Genomic DNA, 24845 nt, shown 5'->3' with positions numbered 1-24845 from the left:
AGTAGTCTCCTCTCTCTCTCTACCCTCAGTAGTAGTCTCCTCTCTCTCTCTCTACCCTCAGTAGTAGTCTCCTCTCTCTCTCTCTACCCTCAGTAGTAGTCTCCTCTCTCTCTCTACCCTCAGTAGTAGTCTCCTCTCTCTCTCTCTACCCTCAGTAGTAGTCTCCTCTCTCTCTCTCTACCCTCAGTAGTAGTCTCCTCTCTCTCTCTCTACCCTCAGTAGTAGTCTCCTCTCTCTCTCTCTACCCTCAGTAGTAGTCTCCTCTCTCTCTCTACCCTCAGTAGTAGTCTCCTCTCTCTCTCTCTCACCCTCAGTAGTAGTCTCCTCTCTCTCTCTCTCTACCCTCAGTAGTAGTCTCCTCTCTCTCTACCCTCAGTAGTAGTCTCCTCTCTCTCTCTACCCTCAGTAGTAGTCTCCTCTCTCTCTCTCTACCCTCAGTAGTAGTCTCCTCTCTCTCTCTCTACCCTCAGTAGTAGTCTCCTCTCTCTCTCTACCCTCAGTAGTAGTCTCCTCTCTCTCTCTCTACCCTCAGTAGTAGTCTCCTCTCTCTCTCTCTACCCTCAGTAGTAGTCTCCTCTCTCTCTCTCTACCCTCAGTAGTAGTCTCCTCTCTCTCTCTACCCTCAGTAGTAGTCTCCTCTCTCTCTCTCTACCCTCAGTAGTAGTCTCCTCTCTCTCTCTCTACCCTCAGTAGTAGTCTCCTCTCTCTCTCTACCCTCAGTAGTAGTCTCCTCTCTCTCTCTACCCTCAGTAGTAGTCTCCTCTCTCTCTCTACCCTCAGTAGTAGTCTCCTCTCTCTCTCTCTACCCTCAGTAGTAGTCTCCTCTCTCTCTCTCTCTACCCTCAGTAGTAGTCTCCTCTCTCTCTCTACCCTCAGTAGTAGTCTCCTCTCTCTCTCTACCCTCAGTAGTAGTCTCCTCTCTCTCTCTACCCTCAGTAGTAGTCTCCTCTCTCTCTCTCTACCCTCAGTAGTAGTCTCCTCTCTCTCTCTACCCTCAGTAGTAGTCTCCTCTCTCTCTCTCTACCCTCAGTAGTAGTCTCCTCTCTCTCTCTACCCTCAGTAGTAGTCTCCTCTCTCTCTCTACCCTCAGTAGTAGTCTCCTCTCTCTCTCTACCCTCAGTAGTAGTCTCCTCTCTCTCTCTACCCTCAGTAGTAGTCTCCTCTCTCTCTCTACCCTCAGTAGTAGTCTCCTCTCTCTCTCTACCCTCAGTAGTAGTCTCCTCTCTCTCTCTCTACCCTCAGTATTAGTCTCCTCTCTCTCTCTACCCTCAGTAGTAGTCTCCTCTCTCTCTCTACCCTCAGTAGTAGTCTCCTCTCTCTCTCTCTACCCTCAGTAGTAGTCTCCTCTCTCTCTCTACCCTCAGTAGTAGTCTCCTCTCTCTCTCTCACCCTCAGTAGTAGTCTCCTCTCTCTCTCTACCCTCAGTAGTAGTCTCCTCTCTCTCTCTACCCTCAGTAGTAGTCTCCTCTCTCTCTCTCTACCCTCAGTAGTAGTCTCCTCTCTCTCTCTACCCTCAGTAGTAGTCTCCTCTCTCTCTCTACCCTCAGTAGTAGTCTCCTCTCTCTCTCTACCCTCAGTAGTAGTCTCCTCTCTCTCTCTACCCTCAGTAGTAGTCTCCTCTCTCTCTCTCTACCCTCAGTAGTAGTCTCCTCTCTCTCTCTACCCTCAGTAGTAGTCTCCTCTCTCTCTCTACCCTCAGTAGTAGTCTCCTCTCTCTCTCTCTCTACCCTCAGTAGTAGTCTCCTCTCTCTCTCTACCCTCAGTAGTAGTCTCCTCTCTCTCTCTACCCTCAGTAGTAGTCTCCTCTCTCTCTCTCTACCCTCAGTAGTAGTCTCCTCTCTCTCTCTACCCTCAGTAGTAGTCTCCTCTCTCTCTCTACCCTCAGTATTTGTCTCCTCTCTCTCTCTCTCACCCTCAGTAGTAGTCTCCTCTCTCTCTCTCTCTACCCTCAGTAGTAGTCTCCTCTCTCTCTCTCTCTACCCTCAGTAGTAGTCTCCTCTCTCTCTCTCTACCCTCAGTAGTAGTCTCCTCTCTCTCTCTCTACCCTCAGTAGTAGTCTCCTCTCTCTCTCTACCCTCAGTAGTAGTCTCCTCTCTCTCTCTCTACCCTCAGTAGTAGTCTCCTCTCTCTCTCTCTACCCTCAGTAGTAGTCTCCTCTCTCTCTCTACCCTCAGTAGTAGTCTCCTCTCTCTCTCTCTCTACCCTCAGTAGTAGTCTCCTCTCTCTCTCTCTACCCTCAGTAGTAGTCTCCTCTCTCTCTCTCTACCCTCAGTAGTAGTCTCCTCTCTCTCTCTACCCTCAGTAGTAGTCTCCTCTCTCTCTCTCTACCCTCAGTAGTAGTCTCCTCTCTCTCTCTACCCTCAGTAGTAGTCTCCTCTCTCTCTCTACCCTCAGTAGTAGTCTCCTCTCTCTCTCTCACCCTCAGTAGTAGTCTCCTCTCTCTCTCTCTACCCTCAGTAGTAGTCTCCTCTCTCTCTCTCTACCCTCAGTAGTAGTCTCCTCTCTCTCTCTCTACCCTCAGTAGTAGTCTCCTCTCTCTCTCTACCCTCAGTAGTAGTCTCCTCTCTCTCTCTCTACCCTCAGTAGTAGTCTCCTCTCTCTCTCTCTACCCTCAGTAGTAGTCTCCTCTCTCTCTCTACCCTCAGTAGTAGTCTCCTCTCTCTCTCTCTCACCCTCAGTAGTAGTCTCCTCTCTCTCTCTCTCACCCTCAGTAGTAGTCTCCTCTCTCTCTCTCTCTACCCTCAGTAGTAGTCTCCTCTCTCTCTCTCTCTACCCTCAGTAGTAGTCTCCTCTCTCTCTCTCTCTACCCTCAGTAGTAGTCTCCTCTCTCTCTCTCTACCCTCAGTAGTAGTCTCCTCTCTCTCTCTACCCTCAGTAGTAGTCTCCTCTCTCTCTCTCTACCCTCAGTAGTAGTCTCCTCTCTCTCTCTCTACCCTCAGTAGTAGTCTCCTCTCTCTCTCTCTACCCTCAGTAGTAGTCTCCTCTCTCTCTCTACCCTCAGTAGTAGTCTCCTCTCTCTCTCTCTCCTACCCTCAGTAGTAGTCTCCTCTCTCTCTCTCTCACCCTCAGTAGTAGTCTCCTCTCTCTCTCTCACCCTCAGTAGTAGTCTCCTCTCTCTCTCTCCTCACCCTCAGTAGTAGTCTCCTCTCTCTCTCTCTACCCTCAGTAGTAGTCTCCTCTCTCTCTCTCTCCACCCTCAGTAGTAGTCTCCTCTCTCTCTCTCTACCCTCAGTAGTAGTCTCCTCTCTCTCTCTCTCTACCCTCAGTAGTAGTCTCCTCTCTCTCTCTCTCTACCCTCAGTAGTAGTCTCCCCTCTCTCTCTCTACCCTCAGTAGTAGTCTCCTCTCTCTCTCTCTCTACCCTCAGTAGTAGTCTCCTCTCTCTCTCTACCCTCAGTAGTAGTCTCCTCTCTCTCTCTCTACCCTCAGTAGTAGTCTCCTCTCTCTCTCTACCCTCAGTAGTAGTCTGCTCTCTCTCTCTACCCTCAGTAGTAGTCTCCTCTCTCTCTCTCTACCCTCAGTAGTAGTCTCCTCTCTCTCTCTACCCTCCGTAGTAGTCTCCTCTCTCTCTCTCTCTACCCTCAGTAGTAGTCTCCTCTCTCTCTCTCTCACCCTCAGTAGTAGTCTCCCCTCTCTCTCTACCCTCAGTAGTAGTCTCCTCTCTCTCTCTACCCTCAGTAGTAGTCTCCTCTCTCTCTCTCTCTACCCTCAGTAGTAGTCTCCTCTCTCTCTCTCTCTACCCTCAGTAGTAGTCTCCTCTCTCTCTCTCTCTACCCTCAGTAGTAGTCTCCTCTCTCTCTCTACCCTCAGTAGTAGTCTCCTCTCTCTCTCTCTACCCTCAGTAGTAGTCTCCCTCTCTCTCTCTCTACCCTCAGTAGTAGTCTCCCCTCTCTCTCTACCCTCAGTAGTAGTCTCCTCTCTCTCTCTACCCTCAGTAGTAGTCTCCTCTCTCTCTACCCTCAGTAGTAGTCTCCTCTCTCTCTCTCTCTACCCTCAGTAGTAGTCTCCTCTCTCTCTCTACCCTCAGTAGTAGTCTCCTCTCTCTCTCTACCCTCAGTAGTAGTCTCCTCTCTCTCTCTCTACCCTCAGTAGTAGTCTCCTCTCTCTCTCTCTACCCTCAGTAGTAGTCTCCTCTCTCTCTACCCTCAGTAGTAGTCTCCTCTCTCTCTCTACCCTCAGTAGTAGTCTCCTCTCTCTCTCTCTACCCTCAGTAGTAGTCTCCTCTCTCTCTCTACCCTCAGTAGTAGTCTCCTCTCTCTCTCTCTACCCTCAGTAGTAGTCTCCTCTCTCTCTCTACCCTCAGTAGTAGTCTCCTCTCTCTCTACCCTCAGTAGTAGTCTCCTCTCTCTCTACCCTCAGTAGTAGTCTCCTCTCTCTCTCTACCCTCAGTAGTAGTCTCCTCTCTCTCTACCCTCAGTAGTAGTCTCCCCTCTCTCTCTCTACCCTCAGTAGTAGTCTCCTCTCTCTCTCTACCCTCAGTAGTAGTCTCCTCTCTCTCTCTACCCTCAGTAGTAGTCTCCTCTCTCTCTCTACCCTCAGTAGTAGTCTCTCCTCTCTCTCTTTACCCTCAGTGTTGACATCTACAGGCTGTAGTGTCGTAGTGCTGAGATCTGGTTGGCTGTTGGAGTCCTGCAGCTGTCCAATCAGCTTCTCCACAGCACGCAGAGCGATGCGATCCTTCACCTCCTACACAGACATGGGTTCGTTTGGTGTCACCAGGTAAAAGGGTCACTACATGTATAGTAACGGGGTCACCAGGTCTCTCGTCGTCAGTACTGTACCTGTGTAACGGGGTCACCAGGTCTCTGGTCGTCAGTACTGTACCTGTGTAACGGGGTCACCAGGTCTCTCGTTGTCAGTACTGTACCTGTGTAACGGGGTCACCAGGTCTCTCGTTGTCAGTACTGTACCTGTGTAACGGGGTCACCAGGTCTCTCGTCGTCAGTACTGTACCTGTGTAACGGGGTCACCAGGTCTCTGGTCGTCAGTACTGTACCTGTGTAACAGGGTCACCAGGTCTCTGGTCGTCAGTACTGTACCTGTGTAACAGGGTCACCAGGTCTCTCGTTGTCAGTACTGTACCTGTGTAACAGGGTCACCAGGTCTCTCGTTGTCAGTACTGTACCTGTGTAACAGGGTCACCAGGTCTCTCGTTGTCAGTACTGTACCTGTGTAACTTGCTGTAACAGGGTCACCAGGTCTCTCGTCCTGTTGCCGTCAGCACTGAGCTCCAGACTGCTCAGCACTTTGGCGAGAGACGGACTTCTGGAGCCGACGGGTCCTTCAGCATCTCACCGCACACACGCACTGCCAGGTAGTCATGGACACACACCTCCTGCCCACACACACACACACACACACGTTTAGCCTCCAGAGAACACACTTCAGACAGAGGGATGAATAGTGATTCTACACGTTCTGATCAGTCATGGGAATAAATGTGCTGAAAACATGTTGTCTGGCTCACTATTTAAAAAAGCTTGTCGGATGAAAAATACAGGAGTTTTGGCGCCAGGTACAGCCGGCTAGCGCTAGCTAACGCTAACTATCAAAATAAATATATATATTTATTTATTACAAATCGAAAGTATTGATATATGGTCCAAAATAATATTGTGATATGCAACTATGGACCTCCCCATCACTATTGTATAGATGTTATATTAAATATTACCTGTGTGTTAGAGGCCTGTATAACTATGGACCCCCCCCCCATCACTACTGTATAGATGGTATAATGAGGTTGTATTACCTGTTGTATAGATGGTATAATGAGGTTGTACTACCTGTTGTATAGATGGTATAATGAGGTTGTATTACCTGTTGTATAGACGGTATAATGAGGTTGTATTACCTGTGGTATAGACGGTATAATGAGGTTGTATTACCTGTTGTATAGATGTTATAATGAGGTTGTATTACCTGTTGTATAGATGTTATAATGAGGTTGTATTACCTGTTGTATAGATGGTATAATGAGGTTGTATTACCTGTTGTATAGATGTTATAATGAGGTTGTATTACCTGTTGTATAGATGTTATAATGAGGTTGTATTACCTGTTGTATAGATGTTATAATGAGGTTGTATTACCTGTTGTATAGATGTTATAATGAGGTTGTATTACCTGTTGTATAGATGGTATAATGAGGTTGTATTACCTGTTGTATAGATGTTATAATGAGGTTGTATTACCTGTTGTATAGATGGTATAATGAGGTTGTATTACCTGTTGTATAGATGGTATAATGAGGTAGTACTACCTGTTGTATAGATGGTATAATGAGGTTGTATTACCTGTTGTATAGATGGTATGAGGTTGTATTACCTGTGGTATAGATGGTATAATGAGGTTGTATTACCTGTGGTATAGACGGTATAATGAGGTTGTATTACCTGTTGTATAGATGTTATAATGAGGTTGTATTACCTGTTGTATAGATGGTATAATGAGGTTGTATTACCTGTTGTATAGATGGTATAATGAGGTTGTATTACCTGTTGTATAGATAGTATAATGAGGTTGTATAGACGGTATAATGAGGTTGTATTACCTGTTGTATAGACGGTATAATGAGGTTGTATTACCTGTTGTAAAGACGGTATAATGAGGTTGTATTACCTGTTGTATAGATGGTATAATGAGGTTGTATTACCTGTTGTATAGATGGTATAATGAGGTTGTATTACCTGTTGTATAGATGGTATAATGAGGTTGTATAACCTGTGGTATAGATGTTATAATGAGGTTGTATTACCTGTTGTATAGATGGTATAATGAGGTAGTATTACCTGTTGTATAGACAGTATAATGAGGTTGTATTACCTGTTGTATAGATGGTATAATGAGGTTGTATTACCTGTGGTATAGATGGTATAATGAGGTTGTATTACCTGTTGTATAGATGGTATAATGAGGTTGTATTACCTGTTGTATAGATGGTATAATGAGGTAGTATTACCTGTGGTATAGATGGTATAATGAGGTTGTATTACCTGTTGTATAGATGGTATAATGAGGTTGTATTACCTGTGGTATAGATGGTATAATGAGGTTGTATTACCTGTTGTATAGATGGTATAATGAGGTTGTATTACCTGTTGTATAGATGGTATGAGGTTGTATTACCTGTTGTATAGATGGTATAATGAGGTTGTATAGACGGTATAATGAGGTTGTATTACCTGTTGTATAGACGGTATAATGAGGTTGTACTACCTGTTGTATAGATGGTATAATGAGGTTGTATTACCTGTTGTATAGATGGTATAATGAGGTTGTACTACCTGTTGTATAGATGGTATAATGAGGTTGTATAGACGGTATAATGAGGTTGTATTACCTGTTGTATAGACGGTATAATGAGGTTGTACTACCTGTTGTATAGACGGTATAATGAGGTTGTACTACCTGTGGGTCTCCAGGCTTTATGAGAGAGCTGGACCGCGTCAGCTCCACCAGCAGCTCTGCTACGTTTGTGACGTCCACCTCGGCCAGCGGAGACGTAGCCGGAGCGTTCAGCAGGGTCTGTAGGGTGGGCAGGAAACACTCCTCCACACACTCCTGGTGGGCCCTGAACACACACACACACACAGTCAGTATACACACTCCTGGTGGGCCCTGAACACACACACACAGTCAGTATACACACTCCTGGTGGGCCCTGAACACACACACACAGTCAGTATACACACTCCTGGTGGGCCCTGAACACACACACAGTCAGTAAACACGTAAATATGGATTCATGTAGTAACCAAAACGGTGTTAAACAAATCAAAAAATATATTTGAGATTTTACGAAGTAGCCACTCTTTGCCTTGATGACAGCTTTGCACCCGACCTCGACCCAAATGAGATGGTTTGGGATGAGTCGGAACGCGGAGTGAAGGGAAAGCAGCCAACAAGTGCTCAGCATATGTGGGAACTCCTTCAAGACTGTTGGAAAAGCATTCCAGGTGAAGCTGGTTGAGAGAATACCAAGCGTGGCTACTTTGAAGAATCTAAAATATATTTTGATTTGTTTAACACTTTTTTTGGTTACTACATGATTCCATATGTGTTATTTCATAGGTTTGATGTCTTCACTATTATTCTACAATGTAGAAAATAGTAAAAATAAAATAAAAACCCTTGAAGGAGGAGGTGTGTCCAAAATTTTAACTGGTCCTGTATATGTAGTGTAGCTAGGGGTCAGAGTGTAGCTAGGGGTCAGAGTGTAGCTAGGGGTCAGAGTGTAGCTAGGGGTCAGAGTGTATCTAGGGGTCAGAGTGTATCTAGGGGTCAGAGTGTATCTAGGGGTCAGAGTGTATCTAGGGGTCAGAGTGTATCTAGGGGTCAGAGTGTATCTAGGGGTCAGAGTGTATCTAGGGGTCAGAGTTTATCCCCAGTGTATCTAGGGGTCAGAGTGTATCTAGGGGTCAGAGTGTATCTAGGGGTCAGAGTGTAGCTAGGGGTCAGAGTGTATCTAGGGGTCAGAGTGTATCCCCAGTGTATCTAGGGGTCAGAGTGTATCTAGGGGTCAGAGTGTATCTAGGGGTCAGAGTGTATCTAGGGGTCAGAGTGTATCTAGGGGTCAGAGTGTATCTAGGGGTCAGAGTTTATCCCCAGTGTATCTAGGGGTCAGAGTGTATCTAGGGGTCAGAGTGTATCTAGGGGTCAGAGTTTATCCCCAGTGTATCTAGGGGTCAGAGTGTAGCTAGGGGTCAGAGTGTAGCTAGGGGTCAGAGTGTAGCTAGGGGTCAGAGTGTATCTAGGGGTTAGAGTGTATCTAGGGGTCAGAGTGTATCTAGGGGTCAGAGTGTATCTAGGGGTCAGAGTGTATCTAGGGGTTAGAGTGTATCTAGGGGTCAGAGTGTATCTAGGGGTCAGAGTGTATCTAGGGGTCAGAGTGTATCTAGGGGTCAGAGTGTATCTAGGGGTCAGAGTGTATCTAGGGGTCAGAGTGTATCTAGGGGTCAGAGTGTATCTAGGGGTCAGAGTGTATCTAGGGGTCAGAGTGTATCTAGGGGTCAGAGTGTATCCCCAGTGTATCTAGGGGTCAGAGTGTATCTAGGGGTCAGAGTGTATCTAGGGGTCAGAGTGTATCTAGGGGTCAGAGTGTATCTAGGGGTCAGAGTTTATCCCCAGTGTATCTAGGGGTCAGAGTGTATCTAGGGGTCAGAGTGTAGCTAGGGGTCAGAGTGTAGCTAGGGGTCAGAGTGTATCCCCAGTGTATCTAGGGGTCAGAGTGTATCTAGGGGTCAGAGTGTATCTAGGGGTCAGAGTGTATCTAGGGGTCAGAGTGTATCTAGGGGTCAGAGTGTATCTAGGGGTCAGAGTTTATCCCCAGTGTATCTAGGGGTCAGAGTGTATCTAGGGGTCAGAGTGTATCTAGGGGTCAGAGTGTATCTAGGGGTCAGAGTTTATCCCCAGTGTATCTAGGGGTCAGAGTGTATCTAGGGGTCAGAGTGTATCTAGGGGTCAGAGTGTAGCTAGGGGTCAGAGTTTATCCCCAGTGTATCTAGGGGTCAGAGTGTATCTAGGGTTCAGAGTGTATCTAGGGGTCAGAGTGTAGCTAGGGGTCAGAGTGTATCTAGGGGTCAGAGTGTATCTAGGGGTCAGAGTGTATCTAGGGGTCAGAGTGTATCTAGGGGTCAGAGTTTATCCCCAGTGTATCTAGGGGTCAGAGGTACCTGCTCTCCCGGGCGTACAGCTGGAAGAACACTCCGAGGCAGTGGCGTAGTCTGGTGTCGCCCTCGGTGACGGGGTTGTACCATAGCAACACCAATCGGGAGAGGAGCTTGTCACTGGTGATCCGCCCGGAATACATCAGCTTGGCCAGACCCTCCGCTGTCTCTGTACGCAGCTCAGACACCTGCACACACACACACACACACACACACACACACACCCGAATCATAAATATACACACACACACACAGAATCATAAATACACACACACACACACACACACACACACACACACACACACACACACACACACACACACACACACACCGAATCATAAATATACACACACACACACACAGAATCATAAATATACACACACACACACAGAATCATAAACACACACACACACACACACACACACACACACACACACACGAATCATAAATATACACACACACACACACACACACACACACACACACACACGAATCATAAATACACACACAAGCACACACACAAACACACACACACACACACACCGAATCATAAATATACACACACACACACAGAATCATAAATACACACACACACACACACACACACACACACACACACACACACACACACACACACACACACACACACACACCGAATCATAAATATACACACACACACACAGAATCATAAATATACACACACACACACAGAATCATAAACACACACACACACACACACACACACACACACACACACACCGAATCATAAATATACACACACACACACACACACACACACACACACACACACAGAATCATAAATACACACACAAGCACACACACAAACACACACACACACACACACACGAATCATAAATACACACACACACACACACACCGAATCATAAATACACACACACACACCGAATCATAAATACACACACACACACACCGAATCATAAATACACACACACACCGAATCATAAATACACACACACACACACACACCCGAATCATAAATACACACACACACACACCGAATCATAAATACACACACACACACACACACAGAATCATAAATATACACACAGAATCATAAATATACACACACACACACACACACACACACACACAGAATCATAAACACACACACACACACACACACACACACACACACACACACCGACTCATATACACACAGTGCGTCTTCCCAATACATTTTAAAATTGTCCAACAACTTCACATACCTGCATCCACACACACACACACACACACACTTTCTAACACACACCTCGCTGTCCAGGAAGTCGGACAGCATCATCAGGATGGACTGAGCGGTGCTGCTTCCTTCCTCCGGCTCCTCCGGCTCCTCCCCTTTCTCCTGGTCTTCCTGGTCAGCTGGCGAATGGGAGGTCTGGTGGGCGGGGCCGGGTCGTTCAGCCAGCAGTGTGAATCCGTAGAGGAGAAGCAGGTCGACGACCGACCTCAGAGCGCTGATACGAATCTTAGCCTCGTCTAGCTGGGCGATCTACAGAGACCAGAGGGTCAATACCTCGTCTAGCTGGGCTATCTACAGAGACAGAGGGTCAATACCTCGTCTAGCCGGGCTATCTACAGAGACCAGAGGGTCAATACCTCGTCTAGCCGGGCTATCTACAGAGACAGAGGGTCAATACCTCGTCTAGCTGGGCTATCTACAGAGACAGAGGGTCAATACCTCGTCTAGCTGGGCTATCTACAGAGACAGAGGGTCAATACCTCGTCTAGCTGGGCGATCTACAGAGGGTCAATACCTCGTCTAGCTGGGCTATCTACAGAGACCAGAGGGTCAATACCTCGTCTAGCTGGGCTATCTACAGAGACAGAGGGTCAATACCTCGTCTAGCTGGGCTATCTACAGAGGGTCAATACCTCGTCTAGCTGGGCTATCTACAGAGACCAGAGGGTCAATACCTCGTCTAGCTGGGCTATCTACAGAGACCAGAGGGTCAATACCTCGTCTAGCTGGGCTATCTACAGAGACAGAGGGTCAATACCTCGTCTAGCCGGGCTATCTACAGAGACCAGAGGGTCAATACCTCGTCTAGCCGGGCTATCTACAGAGACAGAGGGTCAATACCTCGTCTAGCTGGGCTATCTACAGAGACAGAGGGTCAATACCTCGTCTAGCTGGGCTATCTACAGAGACCAGAGGGTCAATACCTCGTCTAGCTGGGCTATCTACAGAGACAGAGGGTCAATACCTCGTCTAGCTGGGCTATCTACAGAGGGTCAATACCTCGTCTAGCTGGGCTATCTACAGAGACCAGAGGGTCAATACCTCGTCTAGCTGGGCTATCTACAGAGACCAGAGGGTCAATACCTCGTCTAGCTGGGCTATCTACAGAGACAGAGGGTCAATACCTCGTCTAGCTGGGCTATCTACAGAGGGTCAATACCTCGTCTAGCTGGGCTATCTACAGAGACCAGAGGGTCAATACCTCGTCTAGCTGGGCTATCTACAGAGACAGAGGGTCAATACCTCGTCTAGCCGGGCTATCTACAGAGGGTCAATACCTCGTCTAGCTGGGCTATCTACAGAGGGTCAATACCTCGTCTAGCTGGGCTATCTACAGAGGGTCAATACCTCGTCTAGCTGGGCGATCTACAGAGACAGAGGGTCAATACCTCGTCTAGCTGGGCTATCTACAGAGGGTCAATACCTCGTCTAGCTGGGCTATCTACAGAGGGTCAATACCTCGTCTAGCTGGGCGATCTACAGAGACAGAGGGTCAATACCTCGTCTAGCTGGGCGATCTACAGAGACAGAGGGTCAATACCTCATCTAGCTGGGCTATCTACAGAGACAGAGGGTCAATACCTCGTCTAGCCGGGCTATCTACAGAGACAGAGGGTCAATACCTCGTCTAGCTGGGCTATCTACAGAGACAGAGGGTCAATACCTCGTCTAGCTGGGCTATCTACAGAGGGTCAATACCTCGTCTAGCTGGGCTATCTACAGAGACAGAGGGTCAATACCTCGTCTAGCTGGGCTATCTACAGAGACCAGAGGGTCAATACCTCGTCTAGCTGGGCTATCTACAGAGACCAGAGGGTCAATACCTCGTCTAGCCGGGCTATCTACAGAGACCAGAGGGTCAATACCTCGTCTAGCTGGGCTATCTACAGAGGGTCAATACCTCGTCTAGCTGGGCTATCTACAGAGGGTCAATACCTCGTCTAGCTGGGCTATCTACAGAGACCAGAGGGTCAATACCTCGTCTAGCCGGGCTATCTACAGAGACCAGAGGGTCAATACCTCGTCTAGCTGGGCTATCTACAGAGACCAGAGGGTCAATACCTCGTCTAGCTGGGCTATCTACAGAGACAGAGGGTCAATACCTCGTCTAGCTGGGCTATCTACAGAGACAGAGGGTCAATACCTCGTCTAGCTGGGCTATCTACAGAGGGTCAATACCTCGTCTAGCTGGGCTATCTACAGAGGGTCAATACCTCGTCTAGCTGGGCTATCTACAGAGACAGAGGGTCAATACCTCGTCTAGCTGGGCTATCTACAGAGGGTCAATACCTCGTCTAGCTGGGCTATCTACAGAGGGTCAATACCTCGTCTAGCTGGGCTATCTACAGAGACAGAGGGTCAATACCTCGTCTAGCCGGGCTATCTACAGAGGGTCAATACCTCGTCTAGCCGGGCGATCTACAGAGACCAGAGGGTCAATACCTCGTCTAGCTGGGCTATCTACAGAGACAGAGGGTCAATACCTCGTCTAGCTGGGCTATCTACAGAGACAGAGGGTCAATACCTCGTCTAGCTGGGCTATCTACAGAGGGTCAATACCTCGTCTAGCTGGGCTATCTACAGAGGGTCAATACCTCGTCTAGCTGGGCTATCTACAGAGACCAGAGGGTCAATACCTCGTCTAGCCGGGCTATCTACAGAGACCAGAGGGTCAATACCTCGTCTAGCTGGGCTATCTACAGAGACAGAGGGTCAATACCTCGTCTAGCTGGGCTATCTACAGAGGGTCAATACCTCGTCTAGCTGGGCTATCTACAGAGGGTCAATACCTCGTCTAGCTGGGCTATCTACAGAGGGTCAATACCTCGTCTAGCTGGGCTATCTACAGAGGGTCAATACCTCGTCTAGCTGGGCTATCTACAGAGGGTCAATACCTCGTCTAGCTGGGCTATCTACAGAGGGTCAATACCTCGTCTAGCTGGGCTATCTACAGAGGGTCAATACCTCGTCGAGCTGGGCTATCTACAGAGACAGAGGGTCAATACCTCGTCTAGCTGGGCTATCTACAGAGGGTCAATACCTCGTCTAGCTGGGCTATCTACAGAGGGTCAATACCTCGTCTAGCTGGGCTATCTACAGAGGGTCAATACCTCGTCTAGCTGGGCTATCTACAGAGGGTCAATACCTCGTCTAGCTGGGCTATCTACAGAGGGTCAATACCTCGTCTAGCTGGGCTATCTACAGAGACAGAGGGTCAATACCTCGTCTAGCCGGGCGATCTACAGAGGGTCAATACCTCGTCTAGCTGGGCTATCTACAGAGACAGAGGGTCAATACCTCGTCTAGCCGGGCTATCTACAGAGACAGAGGGTCAATACCTCGTCTAGCCGGGCTATCTACAGAGGGTCAATACCTCGTCTAGCCGGGCGATCTACAGAGACAGAGGGTCAATACCTCGTCTAGCTGGGCTATCTACAGAGACCAGAGGGTCAATACCTCGTCTAGCCGGGCTATCTACAGAGACAGAGGGTCAATACCTCGTCTAGCTGGGCTATCTACAGAGACAGAGGGTCAATACCTCGTCTAGCTGGGCTATCTACAGAGACAGAGGGTCAATACCTCGTCTAGCCGGGCTATCTACAGAGACAGAGGGTCAATACCTCGTCTAGCCGGGCTATCTACAGAGACAGAGGGTCAATACCTCGTCTAGCCGGGCTATCTACAGAGACAGAGGGTCAATACCTCGTCTAGCTGGGCTATCTACAGAGGGTCAATACCTCGTCTAGCTGGGCTATCTACAGAGGGTCAATACCTCGTCTAGCCGGGCTATCTACAGAGGGTCAATACCTCGTCTAGCTGGGCTATCTACAGAGGGTCAATACCTCGTCTAGCCGGGCTATCTACAGAGGGTCAATACCTCGTCTAGCTGGGCTATCTACAGAGACAGAGGGTCAATACCTCGTCTAGCTGGGCTATCTACAGAGACAGAGGGTCAATACCTCGTCTAGCCGGGCTATCTACAGAGGGTCAATACCTCGTCTAGCCGGGCTATCTACAGAGGGTCAATACCTCGTCTAGCCGGGCTATCTACAGAGGGTCAATACCTCGTCTAGCTGGGCTATCTACAGAGGGTCAATACCTCGTCTAGCTGGGCTATCTACAGAGGGTCAATACCTCGTCTAGCTGGGCTATCTACAGAGGGTCAATACCTCGTCTAGCTGGGCTATCTACAGAGACCAGAGGGTCAATACCTCGTCTAGCTGGGCTATCTACAGAGACCAGAGGGTGATGCTGACCTCGTCTAGCCGGGCTATCTACAGAGACCAGAGGGTGATGCTGACCTCGTCTAGCCGGGCTATCTACAGAGACAGAGGGTCAATACCTCGTCTAGCTGGGCTATCTACAGAGACAGAGGGTCAATACCTCGTCTAGCTGGGCTATCTACAGAGACAGAGGGTCAATACCTCGTCTAGCCGGGCTATCTACAGAGACAGAGGGTCAATACCTCGTCTAGCCGGGCTATCTACAGAGACAGAGGGTCAATACCTCGTCTAGCCGGGCTATCTACAGAGACAGAGGGTCAATACCTCGTCTAGCTGGGCTATCTACAGAGGGTCAATACCTCGTCTAGCTGGGCTATCTACAGAGGGTCAATACCTCGTCTAGCTGGGCTATCTACAGAGACAGAGGGTCAATACCTCGTCTAGCCGGGCTATCTACAGAGACAGAGGGTCAATACCTCGTCTAGCCGGGCGATCTACAGAGACCAGAGGGTCAATACCTCGTCTAGCTGGGCTATCTACAGAGACAGAGGGTCAATACCTCGTCTAGCCGGGCTATCTACAGAGACAGAGGGTCAATACCTCGTCTAGCCGGGCTATCTACAGAGACAGAGGGTCAATACCTCGTCTAGCCGGGCTATCTACAGAGGGTCAATACCTCGTCTAGCCGGGCTATCTACAGAGGGTCAATACCTCGTCTAGCCGGGCTATCTACAGAGGGTCAATACCTCGTCTAGCCGGGCTATCTACAGAGGGTCAATACCTCGTCTAGCCGGGCTATCTACAGAGGGTCAATACCTCGTCTAGCCGGGCTATCTACAGAGGGTCAATACCTCGTCTAGCTGGGCTATCTACAGAGGGTCAATACCTCGTCTAGCCGGGCTATCTACAGAGGGTCAATACCTCGTCTAGCTGGGCTATCTACAGAGACAGAGGGTCAATACCTCGTCTAGCTGGGCTATCTACAGAGACAGAGGGTCAATACCTCGTCTAGCCGGGCTATCTACAGAGGGTCAATACCTCGTCTAGCCGGGCTATCTACAGAGGGTCAATACCTCGTCTAGCCGGGCTATCTACAGAGGGTCAATACCTCGTCTAGCTGGGCTATCTACAGAGGGTCAATACCTCGTCTAGCTGGGCTATCTACAGAGGGTCAATACCTCGTCTAGCTGGGCTATCTACAGAGACCAGAGGGTCAATACCTCGTCTAGCTGGGCTATCTACAGAGACCAGAGGGTGATGCTGACCTCGTCTAGCCGGGCTATCTACAGAGACCAGAGGGTCAATACCTCGTCTAGCTGGGCTATCTACAGAGACCAGAGGGTCAATACCTCGTCTAGCTGGGCTATCTACAGAGACCAGAGGGTGATGCTGACCTCGTCTAGCCGGGCTATCTACAGAGACCAGAGGGTGATGCTGACCTCGTCTAGCTGGGCGATCTACAGAGACAGATGGTCAATACCTCGTCTAGCTGGGCTATCTACAGAGACAGAGGGTCAATACCTCGTCTAGCCGGGCTATCTACAGAGACAGAGGGTCAATACCTCGTCTAGCCGGGCTATCTACAGAGACAGAGGGTCAATACCTCGTCTAGCCGGGCGATCTACAGAGACAGAGGGTCAATACCTCGTCTAGCCGGGCTATCTACAGAGACAGAGGGTCAATACCTCGTCTAGCCGGGCTATCTACAGAGACAGAGGGTCAATACCTCGTCTAGCCGGGCTATCTACAGAGGGTCAATACCTCGTCTAGCTGGGCTATCTACAGAGGGTCAATACCTCGTCTAGCCGGGCGATCTACAGAGACAGATGGTGTTATTATTGTGTTACCTGCAGCAGCAGCACCAGATGTGTGTTGACCAGGTCTTTGCTGTGCAGAGCACAGGTCCCCAAACACAGGACTGCCATGTTCCTCACCGCTGGCTGGGCGTTGGATATACTGGGCAGGATCTGACGGGAGGAGGAGAGGGAGAGGGAGGAGAGGGAGAGGGAGAGGGAGGGGAGGGAGGGAGGGAGAGGAGGGATTGAGGGAGGGAGGGGAGGGAGGGAGGGAGGAGGGAGGGAGAGAGGGAGGGAGAGGGAGGAGGGAGGGAGGGAGGGAGGGAGGAGGGAGGGAGGGAGGGAGGGAGGGAGGGAGGAGGAGGGAGGGAGGGAGAGAGGAGGGAGGGAGGGAGGGAGGGAGGGGAGGGAGGGAGGGAGAGGAGAGGAGGAGGGAGGGGAGGGAGGGAGGGAGGGAGGGAGGAGGGAGGAGGGAGGGAGAGGGAGGGAGGGAGGGAGGGAGGGAGGGAGGGAGGGAGGGAGGGGAGGGAGGAGGAGGGAGGGAGGGAGGAGGGAGGGAGGGAGGGAGGAGGGAGGGAGGGAGGGAGGGAGGAGGGAGGGAGGGAGGGAGGGAGGGAGGGAGGGAGGGAGGGAGGGAGGGAGGGAGATCTGTTATCTTATTTGGCCTTTTACAGGAATTTGTCTGAGGACATGGTGGGTCCAGTATGTTAGACAGTACCAGAGAGGACATGGTGGGTCCAGTATGTTAGTCAGTACCAGAGAGGACATGGTGGGTCCAGTATGTTAGGTTAGTCAGTACCAGAGAGGACAGGATAGCTGACATGGTGGGTCCAGTATGTTAGGTTAGTCAGTACCAGAGAGGACATGGTGGGTCCAGTATGTTAGGTTAGACAGTACCAGAGAGGACATGGTGGGTCCAGTATGTTAGGTTAGACAGTACCAGAGAGGACATGGTGGGTCCAGTATGTTAGGTTAGACAGTACCAGAGAGGACATGGTGGGTCCAGTATGTTAGGTTAGACAGTACCAGAGAGGACATGGTGGGTCCAGTATGTTAGGTTAGACAGTACCAGAGAGGACATGGTGGGTCCAGTATGTTAGGTTAGACAGTACCAGAGAGGACATGGTGGGTCCAGTATGTTAGGTTAGTCAGTACCAGAGAGGACATGGTGGGTCCAGTATGTTAGGTTAGTCAGTACCAGAGAGGACATGGTGGGTCCAGTATGTTAGGTTAGACAGTACCAGAGAGGACATGGTGGGGTCCAGTATGTTAGTCAGTACCAGAGAGGACATGGTGGGGTCCAGTACGTTAGACAGTACCAGAGAGGACATGGTGGGTCCAGTATGTTAGTCAGTACCAGAGAGGACATGGTGGGTCCAGTATGTTAGTCAGTACCAGAGAGGACATGGTGGGTCCAGTATGTTAGGTTAGTCAGTACCAGAGAGGACATGGTGGGTCCAGTATGTTAGGTTAGTCAGTACCAGAGAGGACATGGTGGGTCCAGTATGTTAGTCAGTACCAGAGAGGACAGGATAGCTGACATGGTGGGTCCAGTATGTTAGGTTAGTCAGTACCAGAGAGGACATGGTGGGTCTAGTATGTTAGGTTAGTCAGTACCAGAGAGGACATGGTGGGTCCAGTATGTTAGGTTAGACAGTACCAGAGAGGACATGGTGGGTCCAGTATGTTAGGTTAGACAGTACCAGAGAGGACATGGTGGGTCCAGTATGTTAGGTTAGTCAGTACCAGAGAGGACATGGTGGGTCCAGTATGTTAGGTTAGTCAGTACCAGAGAGGACATGGTGGGGTCCAGTATGTTAGACAGTACCAGAGAGGACATGGTGGGTCCAGTATGTTAGACAGTACCAGAGAGGACATGGTGGGTCCAGTATGTTAGGTTAGACAGTACCAGAGAGGACATGGTGGGTCCAGTATGTTAGGTTAGACAGTACCAGAGAGGACATGGTGGGTCCAGTATGTTAGGTTAGACAGTACCAGAGAGGACATGGTGGGTCCAGTATGTTAGGTTAGACAGTACCAGAGAGGACATGGTGGGTCCAGTATGTTAGGTTAGTCAGTACCAGAGAGGACATGGTGGGTCCAGTATGTTAGGTTAGTCAGTACCAGAGAGGACATGGTGGGTCCAGTATGTTAGGTTAGACAGTACCAGAGAGGACATGGTGGGTCCAGTATGTTAGGTTAGTCAGTACCAGAGAGGACATGGTGGGTCCAGTATGTTAGTCAGTACCAGAGAGGACATGGTGGGTCCAGTATGTTAGGTTAGACAGTACCAGAGAGGACATGGTGGGTCCAGTATGTTAGGTTAGTCAGTACCAGAGAGGACATGGTGGGTCCAGTATGTTAGTCAGTACCAGAGAGGACATGGTGGGTCCAGTATGTTAGTCAGTACCAGAGAGGACATGGTGGGTCCAGTATGTTAGTCAGTACCAGAGAGGACATGGTGGGTCCAGTATGTTAGTCAGTACCAGAGAGGACATGGTGGGTCCAGTATGTTAGTCAGTACCAGAGAGGACAGGATAGCTGACATGGTGGGTCCAGTATGTTAGGTTAGACAGTACCAGAGAGGACATGGTGGGTCCAGTATGTTAGGTTAGACAGTACCAGAGAGGACATGGTGGGTCCAGTATGTTAGTCAGTACCAGAGAGGACATGGTGGGTCCAGTATGTTAGGTTAGTCAGTACCAGAGAGGACATGGTGGGTCCAGTATGTTAGTCAGTACCAGAGAGGACATGGTGGGTCCAGTATGTTAGGTTAGTCAGTACCAGAGAGGACATGGTGGGTCCAGTATGTTAGTCAGTACCAGAGAGGACAGGATAGCTGACATGGTGGGTCCAGTATGTTAGGTTAGTCAGTACCAGAGAGGACATGGTGGGTCCAGTATGTTAGTCAGTACCAGAGAGGACATGGTGGGTCCAGTATGTTAGGTTAGTCAGTACCAGAGAGGACATGGTGGGTCCAGTATGTTAGTCAGTACCAGAGAGGACAGGATAGCTGACATGGTGGGTCCAGTATGTTAGGTTAGTCAGTACCAGAGAGGACATGGTGGGTCCAGTAGGTTAGTCAGTACCAGAGAGGACAGGATAGCTGACATGGTGGGTCCAGTAGGTTAGTCAGTACCAGAGAGGACATGGTGGGTCCAGTATGTTAGTCAGTACCAGAGAGGACATGGTGGGTCCAGTATGTTAGGTTAGTCAGTACCAGAGAGGACAGGATAGCTGACATGGTGGGTCCAGTATGTTAGGTTAGTCAGTACCAGAGAGGACATGGTGGGTCCAGTATGTTAGGTTAGTCAGTACCAGAGAGGACATGGTGGGTCCAGTATGTTAGGTTAGTCAGTACCAGAGAGGACATGGTGGGTCCAGTATGTTAGGTTAGTCAGTACCAGAGAGGACATGGTGGGTCCAGTATGTTAGTCAGTACCAGAGAGGACAGGATAGCTGACATGGTGGGTCCAGTATGTTAGTCAGTACCAGAGAGGACAGGATAGCTGACATGGTGGGTCCAGTACGTTAGTCAGTACCAGAGAGGACAGGATAGCTGACATGGTGGGTCCAGTATGTTAGTCAGTACCAGAGAGGACAGGATAGCTGACATGGTGGGTCCAGTATGTTAGTCAGTACCAGAGAGGACAGGATAGCTGACATGGTGGGTCCAGTATGTTAGTCAGTACCAGAGAGGACAGGATAGCTGACATGGTGGGTCCAGTATGTTAGTCAGTACCAGAGAGGACAGGATAGCTGACATGGTGGGTCCAGTAGGTTAGTCAGTACTAGAGAGGACAGGATAGCTGACATGGTGGGTCCAGTATGTTAGTCAGTACCAGAGAGGACATGGTGGGTCCAGTATGTTAGTCAGTACCAGAGAGGACAGGATAGCTGACATGGTGGGTCCAGTAGGTTAGTCAGTACCAGAGAGGACAGGATAGCTGACATGGTGGGTCCAGTATGTTAGTCAGTACCAGAGAGGACAGGATAGCTGACATGGTGGGTCCAGTATGTTAGTCAGTACCAGAGAGGACAGGATAGCTGACATGGTGGGTCCAGTAGGTTAGTCAGTACCAGAGAGGACAGGATAGCTGACATGGTGGGTCCAGTATGTTAGTCAGTACCAGAGAGGACATGGTGGGTCCAGTATGTTAGTCAGTACCAGAGAGGACAGGATAGCTGACATGGTGGGTCCAGTAGGTTAGTCAGTACCAGAGAGGACAGGATAGCTGACATGGTGGGTCCAGTATGTTAGTCAGTACCAGAGAGGACAGGATAGCTGACATGGTGGGTCCAGTATGTTAGTCAGTACCAGAGAGGACAGGATAGCTGACATGGTGGGTCCAGTATGTTAGGTTAGTCAGTACCAGAGAGGACAGGATAGCTGACATGGTGGGTCCAGTATGTTAGGTTAGTCAGTACCAGAGAGGACATGGTGGGTCCAGTATGTTAGTCAGTACCAGAGAGGACAGGATAGCTGACATGGTGGGTCCAGTATGTTAGGTTAGTCAGTACCAGAGAGGACAGGATAGCTGACATGGTGGGTCCAGTATGTTAGTCAGTACCAGAGAGGACAGGATAGCTGACATGGTGGGTCCAGTATGTTAGTCAGTACCAGAGAGGACAGGATAGCTGACATGGTGGGTCCAGTATGTTAGTCAGTACCAGAGAGGACAGGATAGCTGACATGGTGGGTCCAGTATGTTAGGTTAGTCAGTACCAGAGAGGACAGGATAGCTGACATGGTGGATCCAGTATGTTAGTCAGTACCAGAGAGGACAGGATAGCTGACATGGTGGGTCCAGTATGTTAGTCAGTACCAGAGAGGACAGGATAGCTGACATGGTGGGTCCAGTATGTTAGTCAGTACCAGAGAGGACAGGATAGCTGACATGGTGGGTCCAGTATGTTAGTCAGTACCAGAGAGGACAGGATAGCTGACATGGTGGGTCCAGTATGTTAGTCAGTACCAGAGAGGACAGGATAGCTGACATGGTGGGTCCAGTATGTTAGTCAGTACCAGAGAGGACAGGATAGCTGACATGGTGGGTCCAGTATGTTAGTCAGTACCAGAGAGGACAGGATAGCTGACATGGTGGGTCCAGTATGTTAGTCAGTACCAGAGAGGACAGGATAGCTGACATGGTGGGTCCAGTATGTTAGTCAGTACCAGAGAGGACAGGATAGCTGACATGGTGGGTCCAGTATGTTAGTCAGTACCAGAGAGGACAGGATAGCTGACATGGTGGGTCCAGTATGTTAGTCAGTACCAGAGAGGACAGGATAGCTGACATGGTGGGTCCAGTATGTTAGTCAGTACCAGAGAGGACAGGATAGCTGACATGGTGGGTCCAGTATGTTAGTCAGTACCAGAGAGGACAGGATAGCTGACATGGTGGGTCCAGTATGTTAGTCAGTACCAGAGAGGACAGGATAGCTGACATGGTGGGTCCAGTATGTTAGTCAGTACCAGAGAGGACAGGATAGCTGACATGGTGGGTCCAGTATGTTAGTCAGTACCAGAGAGGACAGGATAGCTGACATGGTGGGTCCAGTATGTTAGTCAGTACCAGAGAGGACAGGATAGCTGACATGGTGGGTCCAGTACGTTAGTCAGTACCAGAGAGGACAGGATAGCTGACATGGTGGGTCCAGTATGTTAGGTTAGTCAGTACCAGAGAGGACAGGATAGCTGACATGGTGGGTCCAGTACGTTAGTCAGTACCAGAGAGGACAGGATAGCTGACATGGTGGGTCCAGTATGTTAGTCAGTACCAGAGAGGACAGGATAGCTGACATGGTGGGTCCAGTACGTTAGTCAGTACCAGAGAGGACAGGATAGCTGACATGGTGGGTCCAGTATGTTAGTCAGTACCAGAGAGGACAGGATAGCTGACATGGTGGGTCCAGTATGTTAGTCAGTACCAGAGAGGACAGGATAGCTGACATGGTGTGTCCAGTATGTTAGTCAGTACCAGAGAGGACATGGTGGGTCCAGTATGTTAGTCAGTACCAGAGAGGACATGGTGGGTCCAGTATGTTAGTCAGTACCAGAGAGGACAGGATAGCTGACATGGTGGGTCCAGTATGTTAGTCAGTACCAGAGAGGACAGGATAGCTGACATGGTGGGTCCAGTATGTTAGTCAGTACCAGAGAGGACAGGATAGCTGACATGGTGGGTCCAGTATGTTAGTCAGTACCAGAGAGGACAGGATAGCTGACATGGTGGGTCCAGTATGTTAGTCAGTACCAGAGAGGACAGGATAGCTGACATGGTGGGTCCAGTATGTTAGTCAGTACCAGAGAGGACAGGATAGCTGACATGGTGGGTCCAGTATGTTAGTCAGTACCAGAGAGGACAGGATAGCTGACATGGTGGGTCCAGTATGTTAGTCAGTACCAGAGAGGACAGGATAGCTGACATGGTGGGTCCAGTATGTTAGTCAGTACCAGAGAGGACAGGATAGCTGACATGGTGGGTCCAGTATGTTAGTCAGTACCAGAGAGGACAGGATAGCTGACATGGTGGGTCCAGTATGTTAGTCAGTACCAGAGAGGACAGGATAGCTGACATGGTGGGTCCAGTATGTTAGTCAGTACCAGAGAGGACAGGATAGCTGACATGGTGGGTCCAGTATGTTAGTCAGTACCAGAGAGGACAGGATAGCTGACATGGTGGGTCCAGTATGTTAGTCAGTACCAGAGAGGACAGGATAGCTGACATGGTGGGTCCAGTATGTTAGTCAGTACCAGAGAGGACAGGATAGCTGACATGGTGGGTCCAGTATGTTAGTCAGTACCAGAGAGGACAGGCGACATGGTGGGTCCAGTATGTTAGTCAGTACCAGAGAGGACAGGATAGCTGACATGGTGGGTCCAGTATGTTAGTCAGTACCAGAGAGGACAGGATAGCTGACATGGTGGGTCCAGTATGTTAGTCAGTACCAGAGAGGACAGGATAGCTGACATGGTGGGTCCAGTATGTTAGTCAGTACCAGAGAGGACAGGATAGCTGACATGGTGGGTCCAGTATGTTAGTCAGTACCAGAGAGGACAGGATAGCTGACATGGTGGGTCCAGTATGTTAGTCAGTACCAGAGAGGACAGGATAGCTGACATGGTGGGTCCAGTATGTTAGTCAGTACCAGAGAGGACAGGATAGCTGACATGGTGGGTCCAGTATGTTAGTCAGTACCAGAGAGGACAGGATAGCTGACATGGTGGGTCCAGTATGTTAGTCAGTACCAGAGAGGACAGGATAGCTGACATGGTGGGTCCAGTATGTTAGTCAGTACCAGAGAGGACAGGATAGCTGACATGGTGGGTCCAGTATGTTAGTCAGTACCAGAGAGGACAGGATAGCTGACATGGTGGGTCCAGTATGTTAGTCAGTACCAGAGAGGACAGGATAGCTGACATGGTGGGTCCAGTATGTTAGTCAGTACCAGAGAGGACAGGATAGCTGACATGGTGGGTCCAGTATGTTAGTCAGTACCAGAGAGGACAGGATAGCTGACATGGTGGGTCCAGTATGTTAGTCAGTACCAGAGAGGACAGGATAGCTGACATGGTGGGTCCAGTATGTTAGTCAGTACCAGAGAGGACAGGATAGCTGACATGGTGGGTCCAGTATGTTAGTCAGTACCAGAGAGGACAGGATAGCTGACATGGTGGGTCCAGTATGTTAGTCAGTACCAGAGAGGACAGGATAGCTGACATGGTGGGTCCAGTATGTTAGTCAGTACCAGAGAGGACAGGATAGCTGACATGGTGGGTCCAGTATGTTAGTCAGTACCAGAGAGGACAGGATAGCTGACATGGTGGGTCCAGTATGTTAGTCAGTACCAGAGAGGACAGGATAGCTGACATGGTG

At 49.5% G+C, this 24845-nt stretch overlaps 1 protein-coding gene across 1 annotated transcript in view; it reads right to left on the bottom strand.

Moving 5' to 3' along the window:
* LOC106600151 (condensin complex subunit 3-like) overlaps window positions 1-24845 on the bottom strand; it is a 94088-nt gene that overhangs the window by 5979 nt on the left and 63264 nt on the right. Inside the window, 7 exon segments of the mRNA XM_045711216.1 lie at window positions 4565-4685; window positions 5168-5253; window positions 5256-5334; window positions 7410-7572; window positions 9674-9855; window positions 10959-11195; window positions 17017-17136. Coding sequence (XP_045567172.1) covers window positions 4565-4685; window positions 5168-5253; window positions 5256-5334; window positions 7410-7572; window positions 9674-9855; window positions 10959-11195; window positions 17017-17136 — 988 coding nt within the window.

Source organism: Salmo salar, unplaced genomic scaffold (assembly GCF_905237065.1).
Source record: "Salmo salar unplaced genomic scaffold, Ssal_v3.1, whole genome shotgun sequence".
In the NCBI taxonomy this organism is placed as follows: Eukaryota; Metazoa; Chordata; class Actinopteri; order Salmoniformes; family Salmonidae; genus Salmo; species Salmo salar.
The sequence above is the reverse complement of the archived record's forward strand: the minus strand, read 5'-3'. Positions and strand labels throughout refer to the sequence as shown.